A 14,594-nucleotide genomic window follows, 5' to 3' on the forward strand; every position below is an offset into this window, starting at 1 on the left:
GGGGGGATGGGTTAGCCTGGTGATGGGTATTGAGGAGGCACATTCTGCACGGAGCACTGGGTGTTATGAAGAAACAATGAATCATGGAACAGTACACCAAAACAAATTATGTAATATATGGTGATTAACATAACAATAAAAAAATAAAAAAATAAAAAAAAGACATACTACCATTTACAGTTGCTCCAAAAATTGAAAATGAAATACTTAGGTAAAAAAAATAATAAAATGCTGATAAAAGAAATTAAAAATCTAATGAGTAAATTAATATATTATGTTGGAAGACTCAACATAGAGAAGATGTCCCTTCTTCTCAGACTGATCCATAAACTTAATATAATTCCTATTAAAATCCCAGCAAGTCCTTTTTTCTTTTTGTATTGATTCCAAAATTTATATGAAAAGGCAAAGGAACTAAAATAGCTAAAGCTAATTTTAAAAAAGAAGAATAAAGTTAGAGTAATCATACTTTACAGTTTTAAGACTTGACTACTATAGCAACGGTAATCAAAATAATGTATGGTATTGGAGGAGGGGTAGACCTATAAATCATTGAAACAGAATAGAGTCCAAAATAGACCCATATGGGTACGCTAACTTTTTTCATTGAGGTGAAATGTATGAAACCATTTAAAATGGACAGTTCAGTGCTATTTAGTGCATTTATTGCACAGCATTTCATCAGCTTAAGAGAAAACCTCATAGCCATTAAGCAGTTGCTCTCATTCCCCCATTCCCTCTTCCCATAGCCCCTGGAAACCACCAATCTGCATTCTCTATGGATTTGCCTATTCTGAATGTTTCATATAAATGGAATCATACAATATGTGATCTTTTCTCTCTGGCTTCTTTGACTTAGAATAATGTTTTCAAGTTTCATCCATGTAGTAGCATACATGAGCACTCCCTTCCTATTTATGGCTGAGTAATATTCCATTGTGTGAGTATACCAAAATGTGCTCATCCATTCATTTGTGGATGGACATTTGGATTGTCTACACCTTTTGGTATTTCAAAATAGCATTGCTGTTAACATGTCTCTACATGTATTTGAGTAACAGTTTTCAGGTCTTTTGAATATATACCTATGAATGGGCAATTGATTTTTGAGAAAGGTACAAAAGCAATTCAGTGGGGGAAGGACATCTCATAGGGGAAAAAATGAACCTTGACCTAAACCTCACGTTTTACATACAATAACTCAAAATGGATAGTAAATCTAACAGATACATGTAAAACTATAAAACTTTCAGAGGAAAATGTTGGAATAAATCTTAAAAGTTCTTATTCATGACACCAAAAGAATAGCTTATAAAAGGAAAAAAAATCAATAAATGGAACTTTATCAAATTAAGAGCTTTTGTCCTGTGAATGACCCTGTTAAAGCGGATGTAAAGACAAGCCATAGACAAGGAGAAAATTTTCACAAATCACATATCCAACAAAGGTCTTGTATCCAGAATGTATTAAGAACTCTTTGATGTCAAAAGTAAGAAACAATCCAATTGGAAAATGGATAGAAGTTTTGAGCAGACTACTTTACCAAGGAGGATATATGGATGACAAATATACAAATGAAAAGATGTACAAAATCATTAACTATTAGGGAAATGTAACCTAAAAACATGATGCGATCCCACCACACACCCATCAGAATGGCTAACATAAAAAATACTAAGAATTTGGAGCCACCAGCTCTCTCACTTATTCCTTATGGAAATGTAAAATGGTATGGTTGTTCTGGGAAACAATTTGGCACTTTGATTCAGCAATTATACTCTTGTATATTTATCTTAGAGAAATAAAAATTCATGTGCACACAAAAATCTGTCCATTTGCATGCATGGCAACTTATTTGTAAACCCTAAACCTGAAAACAGCCCAAATGCCCTTCAGTAGGTGAATAGGCTGTGGCACAATCCACATAACAGACTAATAAAAAGGAATGAACTATTGATATACACAATAACTTGGATCGATCTCAAGAGCATTATGCTAAGTGATTAAAAAAAAAGCCAATCTCAAAAGGCTACATACTGTCTGATTTCATTTATAACACTCTCAAAGTTACTAAATTATTGTCATGGAGAACGGATCAGTAGTTGCCAGAGATTAACATTTGGGGAAGGGTGTGACTCTTAAAGGGAGTAGTATAAGAGAATTTCTTTGTTCTGATTTAACAGTTTATATCCTGATTGTAGTACTAGTTACATGAGTCTATACATGTTATAAAATTGGATATACTATAGCCCCACCCCCGCAAAAAAGGAGTGCTGCGTATAAAACCTGGTGAAATCCAAAGAAGGTCTATATATTAGTTAATTATGTTTTGTAATGTCAATTTTCTGATAATGATAATGGATTGTGGTTAAGTAAGATGTTCTCATTGGGGAAAGCGCTGTGGAAAGTATACATGGTAACTCTACGGTTTTTGTAATTTTTTGTGGACCTTAAATTATTTAAAAAATAAACAGCAAAAAATGCAGTGTTAAAGATTTCAAAAAGTAAATAACCTGATTCAGTTAGATGATTGTTAAACTGAGGCAGTGAGAAAAATGGCCTTAAGAATGTCTTATTTTTAATTAAAAGTAATAGTAATAACTGTAAATTTCAAAGAAATTTAAGCTCAGCTAATGGTGGATTCTCTGTGCATGGATAACTGCATGGAGAAATGGAACAATGTCTCTGTCCAGAGGAGAGGCAGCAGGATTTGACGTCTGGTTTAGTTATTGTTGATGGTTTGATTTAAAAGCCGGTGAATAGACAGACAAGTGCTATAAGTCTCATTGCTCCTGGGACGAAGGGCACTCTGCAGAGTGGAAGAGCTGGCTAAACATTTGCAGCAGCCTTTGCACAAGAACAGTTTCAACTAGTGTTTCTCTTTTGTATCTGCTCTCTACTTTATCTTTTTTTTTTTTTTCCTACTTCACCTTTTGATCTGGGCTAACCAGCCAAACTTGCTTTCACTTTTCTCCCTCTTCCCCCTTGTCTCTTCTTCTTTCCCTGTTCCCCTCTCTCTCCAACACTTCTTCCGTTTTCCTCCTTCCCTCCCTCTTTGTTCTCTCTTCCCCCTTTCTTCCCTTTCCTTCTGTCCTTGCCCCATTCTTTTCCCTTCTTCCTCTTTTTTTTTTTTATTTTTCTTTTTTAAAGAGTACCTGCCATGTCCTCTCTGAATTTCAGTTTTGAAGAAAGAAAGCCTAATGAGTTCTGTTAAGTAAAATAGTGGAGGACATTTCTGAAATTCAACCTTAATTTTGAAACTATGTTATTTTTAAACTGAGCAGTTAGCTGGTTCTGATACCTAGAAATCAGACATAAACCTCTGGAGAAAAAATGAGAGGTGCTTGAGGTTACACATCTTCTGTGCATTTGTATAGGATTGGCGGAATCTGGCTTCTTGGCTAACTTAGCTTTTCTTCTCTAGCCTTATTTATGTTAGATTCTTGAATGAGAAAAGTTAGACTTGGATGCATCTCTTTTTTCTCTGCCTTTCCTTTGTGGCTTTTATAGGAGCAGAATATATTACCAAGGTTGCTCTAGTGTACTCATCTCTTGAACCTCAAGTAGAGACTTTGTAGAGATCACCTGGAATATCCAGAGATGATAGACTACTGTCTCAAAGACACTCAGTAGAAGAAATGCCCCATGATGTTTCTTGCTTTCCACCGGATTTGTAGAATTTCCATCTTTTTAAAAAATGGCTTTAGAACATTCAATAGAGACTTCTAGGCAAAGAGCAAAAATTTTAAAAATGCATTTAAAGTAAGCCAATTGTTGCTTTACTTACCAAGATCTTTCCTCTTCTATAACTGTATAATGACCATCTGCCTTTGCTTCAGTGTGTATGTATCTTGATATCTTTTCTCCATTAAGTTTCCACACTTAAAATTTTATAAAATACCTAAAGGGAAATTGATTTGCTGCAGCATTTGGTAACCTACTTCTGCCTCAGCTATTGTGTTGTTCTTACTATTCGCAACAAATTGTTCTTTGCTGGGCGGGTAGAAAGGACACCTTCATACTTTCTTAACTTTGCTATGAAAATGTTCCTGTTTAATGGTTAAAAGACAATAATTTCCAGTCCTGGCTTTTAAAAATGAGAATGCTTTTTAACTTTCTCTTTCATGGTTATTAGCTATGCCCAGAGTTTTCATTTTAATTACCACAATGCAGTACTCCAGTTCTCTTATTTGCTTCATTACCTTTTCTGCTTCGGTTCTGAAAATAATTTTAGAGAAATAAAATCAGACTGTTTCCAATACAATGAAATGCTTTCACCACACTATTAATGAATCTTTTCTTCATTAATGCCAACACAAAGCTAGATGTTGCAGATCTTTTTAAACAAACAAATTAAAAACTATTTAGTCTTGTGATTAGAGCAAAGAGTACAATAAAATTTAGCTTACCTGGTTCATTCCTTTGGTTTTTCTGACTCTCTTCATTGGAAATAGGAGCTGTCTATGGCTTAACTCCTCCCTAGAGAAGAAATGTGGTTGGAGAGTTGCTGGAAGGATCCTCAGTGTTCTGAGTCTTAATCCTTAAATGTAAGATCTGAAACCATGAAAGTACTAGAAGGAAACTTAGAGGAAAAGCTCCTTGGACATTGTTCTTAACAATGAATTTTTTGGATATGACACCAAAAGCACAGTCAACAAAAGTAAAAATCAGCAAGTGACTGTAGCAAATGAAAAGGCTTCTGCACGTCAAATGAAATGATGAACAAAATGAGAAGGCAACCTGCAGAATGGGAGAAAATATTTGCAAACCAGAGTTAACATCCAAAATGTATAGGGAATTCAACTCAATAGCAAAAAACAAATAACATAATTAAAATATAGACTAAGGATCTGAATTGACATTTCTCAGAAGAAGACATATGAATGGTGAAGAGATCACTAATCAGGAAACAGTGAGATACCACCTCTTACCTGTTAGACTGGCTGTTATCATAAAGATGAAAAATAACAAGTTTTGTTAAGGATATGGAGAAAAGGGAACCCTTGTTCACCATTGGTGGGAATGTAAATTGGTACGGCCATTATGGAAAACAGTATAGAGATTCCTCAAAAAGTTAAAAATAGAACTATATGATACAGCAATCCCACTTCTTGGTAGTATATATCTGAAGGAAATGAAACCTATCTCAAAGAGATACCATACCCCCTTCTTCATTGCAGCATTATTCACAATAGTCAAAATATGGAAACAACATATGTGTCTGTCAATGGATAAATAGATAATACACATGTGTGTGTACATATATATACATATATATGTAAAATGGAATGTTATTCAGCCACAAAAATAAGAAAACCTGCTTTTGCAAGATGGATGAACCTGAAGGACATTATGCTGAGTGAATAAGACAGAGACAAATATTGCATGATCTCATATGTGCAGTCTAAAAATGTCAAATTCATAAAAGCAGAGAGTAGTACAGTAATAACCAGGAGCAAGGAGATGGGGGAAATGGGGAGATGTTGATCAAAGATACAAAGGTTCACTTATGTGGGATGAGTAAGTTCTAGAGATCTAATGTACAGCATGGTGACTATAATTAATAATACTGGCATTATATACTTGAAATTTGCTAAGAGAGTTGATCTCAAGTGTTCTCACCACCAAAAAGTAAATTGTAATAGTATGAAGCGATGGATATGTTAATTACCTTGATTGTGGTAATCATTATACAGTGTGTATGTATATATATATGTATATATATCAACATGTTGTACCCTTTATATAAAGTATATTGTCAAGTATGCGTATGTCTATAAAACTGGAATAGTGACCAGATAAGTGCTCTGAGCCTGCACTTCCTGTTTAATCTTGGATTAAAGACCTCATGGGAGGATGGATAAGAGTATTGAACAATAGATTAAGAGAGCTGAAATCTAAATTCTGGCTTGTCACCAATTAATTTATTTTTGTCACTGTCAGCTTGACATCACCTTTGTCTCCCTACTTGGCAATTCAATTGAACTAATGGTTATTGAGCATTTACTCTTTACAAGAATTGCCTGGAGATATTATGTCCAGTTTATATTGACTAAATTTTTTGTTTGTTTTTAATTTAGCCTTTTAATGCAATGCTTTTGGTCTGTAGTAAATCTAGGCAGATAAGTGAGGAAAATTACATGGTGGCTGGAAAATTTTCCTCTGAAGAGGCTTTTACTTGTGTATATTGGAAATCTAAATTGTTGTGGCAAAAGATTTTATTTTTGATTTAATTTAAAAGCCATGGAATCAGTACTCTTTTATAATGTTACATCATTAATTCACAATTACTACTAATTTACTAAATGAAGGCAGTGGAAACTTCTAAATCTTAGCAGTCTCTACATAATATAAGAATAATTCCGGTTTACTAGTTAATTCAAAATTATTCTTTTTTAGCAAAGTAGAAATTAAGCTGACTTCCTAATTTGAAATATGTTTAATATTAACTATTTTTTACATTTTAACCAAAGTGAAAAGGACTAAAATATTTCAACGTTATGATGGTGCCTTTGTGAATTAGTAATCATTTAAGTTTAAGAGATGCTGCTTCTCTTAATGTACCATCTTAGAGGCATATTGGTTTTAATATACTTCTCAGTTTTTATTTATAGGATAATGAGAACAAATACAGCTTTTGGTTCTATTGATCTAGGGTCATTCTTGGAAACTAGCAGTGTCAGAACAAGTGCCTCAGATAGTGTTTTAAAAAAATAGAAGAAAAGGAAACTGAATACAGAAGAACCCTGTTTTATCTTAAGTCCTTATTTCTTGATTCATATGTACTATAGTGAGAGCTTTGCTGCAGAATTATAACTGTAAAAATGTTACATAACATTGTTAGCTTATAAAGGTCCATAATTGGGCTACCTTGTAGCACTAAATGCAAAAAATATTGCATTTATCCAGTGTTCTATATTGTGATTCTTTCGATTTTTCTCCTTTCTCTCCTTTTATGACACTCTCCACTCATCACACCCCGCCCCCTCCCCACATGTGTGTGCTTGGAATATGATACACTCTCAGTAGAAGTCCTACTAGGAAGTGCTTCTCATCTGAGAGTAGAAGATGGGGAAATACAGATTGAAAATATACCCCTTTAAGTCCACTGGGAGAGGGTCTCATCTCTTTCTGCCTTGAGTATCACTCACTAACCAAATATAGGTGAACTTTTCTTCATTAAATAAGTATTTATTAAGCACTTAGTATATACAACAAAACTCGGGAGATGACAATCTAATAGAATAAGAAATTATACGTAAATAACAATAAGACAACTTAAATGTAATAAGATGGCAATAAACAAGAAATTGAGGAATAGAAGAGGGAAAAATCACTTTTAGCTGGACTGGAAAGGGTTATAAATAAAATTATATTTAAGCTAAACCTTAAAAGATAAAATTTGTTGTGTTTATGAAATGCTTAGTACTTAGTAAAGTACTTTTTTCATTAGTAAATAGGAGTCCATATTGTAAAGAACAACAGTTAACAACAAAGTAAAATTATAAACTCTAAATTATACTTATAATGTGGGATTTTTATATTTAGGGTCTTCTTGAAGTCAAAGGCATTAATCGGCATATACATTCTTCTTCCTTGCAATGATGATTATTCAAGTTTTAGAAACAAGAGGTAATTTTGTCAAAATTACTTGAGACAACATGCTCTAGTTAAAGAACTTTGCATAGAGAGGCTTACGATACGATTTTGTTCTAATTCAGGCTCTGTTATGAATTGAACTGTATGATTTTGTTTCACTTTCTTAATTTAAAATTGTGACAAAAATTACCTCCCTCCACTATCTTTTTCTGCTTACCCATCCTTCCTTCTCAGAGATACTATGAAGCTAAGTGACATGGTATATGCTCAAAGCTAATTCAAACATACTATCTCATTTATCCTCATAATCTCAAGCAATATGCCTGCATTCTTGCATAGCTGATAGAGAAATATAGAAGAAAATGCGTTAGGCACACTATAGAAGCTATTGAAAAACAGGTTTTATTATCAGAAATAGCTACCCTGTTAAAGTATTAGCATAATTAGAGCTTCTTTTAGTAATGAGGCCTTTGTATATTATATGCTTGGTTATGAATGAGACATACCGGCCAGCCTTTTACAGACAGAAAGTATAAAACCAGGATCAGTGGCAATTGATAAAGGCTATTTGGTAAGAAAATTGAAGATTATGCATACGTACGTACACACACACACACACACACACACACACACACACACACACGTGCACGCGCGCAACAAAGGCTCTGTTTTCCCTTTATAGATTCCTATAAACCTCTGTTGTTGCTAATCTGTAACAATGGTGGATAACAAAGACTTAGGTCAGGTAAAGCGTTTCCCATAAGGTTCTTTTCCATCTGAATAAATCCCTGCCCATCTCAGAATTGTTGCTTTGTTTACCTTATAAATATCTGCTTGTTTTTTCTAGATATTTATTCTGGTGCGCCTAATCTTGTGTTAGAAACACACACATTTTTTTTTTTCTATTTCTCACTGTCTCTCTGCCTTTTTATGAAAAGATGTTTTGAAATTTTCAGACTTTTAAATATTTTTGTGAAAAAATTGGGCTGTGGCTCTGAGATTCTTCAGTACTTTATTTACTGTTCTCATTCTGGTCATTCATTTCCTCTTCTCTTACTGCTAGCCTCTGCCTTGGAATCTTCCATTGGTTACCCTGTATATATGTAGACCTTTTTCATTCCAGAACCAAACATGATGGATTTTTTTCATTTCTCCACGTTACCTATGACTTAACAGAAAGATTTAAATATTCTCGATTTAGCTTGGTTTGAGGAGCACTAAAACTCTTGAATTAAGCTTCATCTCATAAATTGTCCGTTTATTTTTCTTAGGACTCAGTTCTTGTGCTCAAAGCATTGCATTCTAATTAAACGCAGGAAACACAATAGTTGTGCCCATCTTACATGCAGATGTGTCTTCTTTTCATTTAAAAAAAAAAAAGCCTGTGGTTCCAAATGTTTGATTATTATGTTCCCTCACTCTTTTTTCCCTTAAAAAAAAAATGAAGATTAATGTAAGACGTAATAGGGGAAACTGGATGTGAGGTACATGGGATCTCTGTACTATCTTTGCAATAATTTCTATATGTCTAAAAACTGTTCTAAAAGAAAAAGTCTATTGAAAAATATATAAAGAACATTTTCTTTTTCATTCATATGAATTTTAGAGATATTCAAGTGCTAGATTTCTTACAAATTGTGAAAAACCTGACAAATGTCAGTGTTCTTTATTTGCCATTTTGATAAACTATTGAGTTAATAATAAAGCTTTGGATCAGTTGGAGAATGTTACTTACTCCCAGGATTCTTATATTATAGTGGATAGAAAAATGATATTGGTCTTCCAATAACACATCACATACCCTTCTGTTCCTCTCAAATCTTTTGTGCTAAACCAGCTAGAGTTCCAAGTCTCAAAATGAAAAGAATCAGCAACTCTAGGACTTGATTGGGGAAACAGCATTGACCAAATCTTGCTGAATTTTATCTGGATTCGCTCAGATTCATAAGGACTCTTAACTTTTCAGAAGGCTCTTTTTTAAATTTTTTTTAAAGATTTTATTTATTTATTTGAGAGAGAGAGAATGAGAGATAGAGAGCATGAGAGGGAAGAGGGTCAGAGGGAGAAGCAGACCCCCCTGCTGAGCAGGGAGCCCGATGTGGCTCTTGATAGGGGCGCCTGGGTGGCTCAGTCGGTTGTGTCTGCCTTATGCTCAGGTCATGATCCCAGAGTCCTGGGATGGAGCCGCCCGCGCCCCCTACCCCCCAAAATCAGGCTCCCTGCTCAGTGGGGAGTCTGCTTCTCCTTCCCCCTGCTCTTGTGCTCTGCTTGCTCTCTCTCCCTCTCAAATAAATAAATAAAATCTTTTTTTTTTTTTTAAAGAAGGCTCTTGATGGTATTGGGTTCAGTTTTGATCTAAGAAGACCAGCCCCACTGTGTTACATTTGAATGTAAAAGATACCCTTCTGAAAGTAACTGTGTTGTATTTTCCCTTCTCAGCTTTTCCTTCACAATCATTTTATACCTTCACCTTCCTAGCTTTTGTTTCTAGGGCTCTGCTTGACCAAATAGATGATACTCCTAGAAAATAGTTGTAGATTTGTGGTTTGGCAACGGCTTTTTCTCAAGGCTCATATAAATTGAGAGCTGGTTACTTTGTTTCTCACTTTGTGGGAGAAAAGATTCTGTTACTGAAGACATCCATCCTTTCTTTTAACCTTGCAGACAAAACAGCTTAAAACTTCCTAGGCTAAGGAGTCCCTGTCAAAACAGATTTTTATTTGAAGAGCTAAGTTGCCTAAGGATATTTAGCAATAGCCCATATGAATTATAGCAGAGTCAAAGCTTTAGAATAAAAAAGACATCTCTCATTAACTAACCCTGTTGCACCCACTGTTAGATAGTATTGTTTTAACCACTTGCTACTCATCTTATAGCAGGGTAAACAAATAGAAAAATGGACCTCCTGATAAAAAATTGGCATAACAATTAAAAATTGGCCCACCAAAATTGGGTGGGCAGATGGGTGAAATAGATAAAGGGGATTAAGAGGTGCAAACTTCCAGTTATAAAACAGTCACAGAGATGAAAAGTACAGCCTAGGGAATACAGGCAATAATATTGTTACAATGTTTGGTGACAGATGGTGACTATACTTTCATGATGAGCACTGAGTAATGTCTAGGATTGTTGAATCATTATGTTATACACCTAAAACTAACATAACACTGTGTTAATTATACTTCAGTGACTAAAAAATTGGCATAACACAGAACATAGTCTACATTTTATTGTGAAAATTACTAGTAGCTATCAAGATTAGTTTTTTTTTTTAAAGTCCTGAACTCATTTTTTTTTTATTCAGTGGTTTCACTTCCATAATGAAAAAATATATTTTGTTTGTGACATCTAGAACTCTGGAGATAGATGGAATTAATAGGTAAATTATAGTTTTTCATTTAAGATGATTTGAGTTTCAGCTGGAAAGGTAAGCACAGCATGCCAAAGTACAGCTGGAATAAATAAACTATTTTACTTCTTTCATAAAGATCTCAGTGTATGCAACTTTGAGTTCAGAGATGATCATACTTGCATGTTCTGAGTGATAGAGAAGTGAAAGTATTTTTTTCAATGTAATGCTTCATTTCGTATTTGTTTAGTGATGTTTCCAAAGCAACTGTTCTTTTCACTGCCGTCTCTTTAAAATAAACTTTCAGTGGATTCTTTGAAATTCAATCCTTAAAGCTGGATTCTTTATTTAGTAAGATACACTGGATCAGTCCTGGCTAATTATATGATTTTTGACACTTGTCACTTATAAAGAGAAGATAACCACTCTTCACCTTTGTTTGTCTTTCTCCCTGACAGAATCCCAAGGACTGCAGCAAAGCCAAGAAGCTGGTATGTAATATCAACAAAGGCTGTGGCTATGGCTGTCAACTCCATCATGTGGTCTACTGCTTCATGATTGCATATGGTACTCAGCGAACACTCATCTTGGAATCTCAGAATTGGCGCTATGCTACTGGTGGATGGGAAACTGTGTTTAGACCTGTAAGTGAGACATGTACAGACAGATCCGGCACCTCCACTGGACACTGGTCAGGTAAGAAGCCTGTGCAGTATTTCACATTTCTGGGTTGAACTGCCACATTCTACATTATCAGATTTCTAGGCTCAGCTTTATGGTTATGGGCATCTTTTTCTCGGGATCCATGACTGTTCCACATTGCCAAGGTAAAATCTAGAATAATAAGTGCTTTATAACCTATTTCATTTCTAATGTTCATTTTTATCTTGATTTAGCAAAACCGCTAAGTTTTTTTAAGGAATGTAATTTACTCTTTTAATGAAATACATGATTCACTTTTTAGGGTACTTTCATATTATTGAACTCATTTGATACTCATAATCATCTAAGAAAGTAGACTGATATATGAGATCTTCACCATGCGTGAGAATAAGCTGGAAGTCTTGTTAAAACACTGGCTTCTGATTCAGTAGGTTTGGGAGGGGGGCTGCTGAGAATTTGCATTTCTAACAAATTTTCCAGATCCAGGGATGACACTTTGAGAATTATTGAGGCAGACCATGCAGGTACCTTTACCTCCATTTTACAGTTGAGGACAATGAAACCTAATTTGCTTGTGCAATTTTAATTTTATTCAGGAAACATTTGAAGAGGAAAAATATGAGTAAGGTACTATGCTAGACATTATCTCCAAGAATTTAGTGATAAAGGAAATAAAATATTGAGTTTCTTACTGCTAATCTATTGTTCTTTCTACATGATCTTTAAACAAGATCTAAAGTTGAGCTACCTCTGTGAAAATCCTGGCTCTATCAGTTTGTAATCTTGGGCAAGTTACTTAACGTAGGCCTTAGTTCTCTCATCAGTAAAATGAGAAGTAATAATTTACTTACTTCTTTAAGTTGTTGGTAGGATTAAGTAGGATAATATATGTAATGCACTTAGCACAGTACTTGATACATGAATCTAGTAATTATTAGCTATCATTAGTAGCTTTATTCATTGGGTAGATATACAGTGAGAACCTACACTGTGGCAGATACTGAACTGATGAGGTGAAATGCTAAGCAAGACAATACACCATCTCTGCACTTACATCTTATGAGAAGTCAAAAATTTTTCAAAGGCTGAGGCATTTCTGTTAATATAATTTCTCATGGAGCGGAGCATCTTTTTTCACAAGTTTGAACACTAGATATGGAATTAAGAAGCTCGGTCATTGGCAAAGTGAGTAACTTTAGTTCCTTTGTTTCTTTTTACCTCCTTTGGAAAATATGACTCTTCCAGAAGTGACAGAAAAATTAATTGGGTAATTTTTATAAAATGCTTTAAGTTGTTCTATAAAAGGTTCTATATGGATTTATTTTTTATTTTTTAAAGATTTTATTTACTTGAGAGAGAGAGAGAGAGAGAGAGAGAGAGCACAAGCTGGGAGAGGGGCAGAGGGAGCTGGAGAAGCAGACTCCCTCTGAGCAGGGAGCCTGATGACATGGGGCTCCATCCCAGGACCCTGGAATCATGGACTGAGCCGCTCGACTGTCCCAGTTCTGTATGGATTTAAAGTATTATTTTGTGATGTGAGTTTTGTCTTCCTTAGGATGATTTTGGAGCCTTATCGTATATATCAACATATTTTTTCCATGTCACTCCAAGTTTTAAAGGAACCTCTTAATCTAGTACCTTAGCTGAGCTTTAATTTTGAGGTTACATCTCCCATTGATCTGGTCTATGGTTTACAGCTGGGGCAAACAGACTAGGTGTCAAGGTTAGCGGATACAGGAAAAGCAGTTCTATCAGACTCATTGTGGCTAACTTTTTTATTTTGTGAACTTAGTTTAGTTTCAAGCCTCTTTGCTTGTGAAGTACGTAGCCAGAGTAGGGCAAGGTTCTTGTGTTAATAGAAAAGTAAAAAGTTAGCCTCACTAAACTTAACCAAATTTAGTATATAGTTTGGCCTTGCCTAAAAGCCACAACTAGTTATTTGGTTTGATTTTTAGTCCTTGCCTATACATTTTGTAGTCTGTAGTGACAACTACAAGATATGAAGGCTAAACAGCCTTGAATTTGAAACATGCAGAATTCTTAATGTTATAGTTAAACAGGTTCTAGAAATCATCCTTCTTTTATGTGGATTCTAAGGCCTAGTAGATAACAGGTGATTTATTCAGGATTATGCATCTTATAAATGGCAGGACTGTGGTTGGCACATTGACTTTCACCTGCCTTTAGTCTACATCCTTCCCAGTCAGCTCATGCCAAACACCTTACTCATTAGAACAATGACAGGCATAGAGACTGTCCTGAATGTCTAGGAACTAAATAAAATTACTAATTTATTTCCTCCCCCTGCCCTGTAACTTTTTCCAGACCTTCCATATAATTTCCACTGAAGAGTTATCAGTGGTATTTTCTTCTCAGTCATTTGCAGTCCCTGATTAAAGAAGTCATTTTATCGGGGTAGCACAGAATTATGATTTTAATTTATAGATCTTTCCTTTATCATTACAGGTATTATATAAAATCATATATTTTTCTTTGTGCTAATGAAACAAACTGTGCCTGTTGAACACCTTTAATTAATTAAACTAGTGATTATTTTCAGTATGCTTGCAGAACTCATTGTAACTAAAGTAATTTAGATGCTAATCATTTATCTAAAAGAAGGAAGAGGGGCTCCTGGGTGGCTCAGTCAGTTAAGCTGCTGCCTTCAGCTCAGGTCATGATCCTAGGGTCCTGGGATCGAGCCCCACATTGGGCTCCTTGCTAAGCAGGCAGCCTGCTTCTCCCCCCGCCCCCCGCCATTCCCCCTGCTTGTGCTTGCTCTCTGTCTCTATCTCTCTCGTTATCTCTGTGTCAAATAAATAAATAAAAAATCTTAAAAAAAAATAAAAGAAGGAAGAGATTTGTGTTTTGAGCTTAGAATATTTTATTTCTTTGAAAGCTATGGTAGCCATCCACTTCTGTTTCTATTTATATACATTATCTGTATATGTACCTTTTGGAGAAACTAACCTATTTCTAGAAT

The 14,594-nt window shown here is 34.8% G+C and overlaps 1 protein-coding gene across 19 annotated transcripts in view; it reads left to right on the plus strand.

The window, feature by feature from the left end:
• Positions 1-14,594, plus strand: part of FUT8 (fucosyltransferase 8) — a 346,719-nt gene that overhangs the window by 276,303 nt on the left and 55,822 nt on the right. For all 19 annotated transcript variants that reach the window (XM_025869873.2, XM_025869870.2, XM_073895376.1 and 16 more), the window contains one exon: positions 11,407-11,644. In XM_025869873.2, the coding sequence (XP_025725658.1) occupies positions 11,407-11,644 (238 nt within the window). The remainder of the gene's footprint in view (positions 1-11,406; positions 11,645-14,594) is intronic.

This window comes from Callorhinus ursinus, unplaced genomic scaffold, assembly GCF_003265705.2.
Source record: "Callorhinus ursinus isolate GAN/ISIS: 27379988/994484 unplaced genomic scaffold, GSC_fseal_2.0 scaffold8, whole genome shotgun sequence".
Taxonomy (NCBI): domain Eukaryota; kingdom Metazoa; phylum Chordata; class Mammalia; order Carnivora; family Otariidae; genus Callorhinus; species Callorhinus ursinus.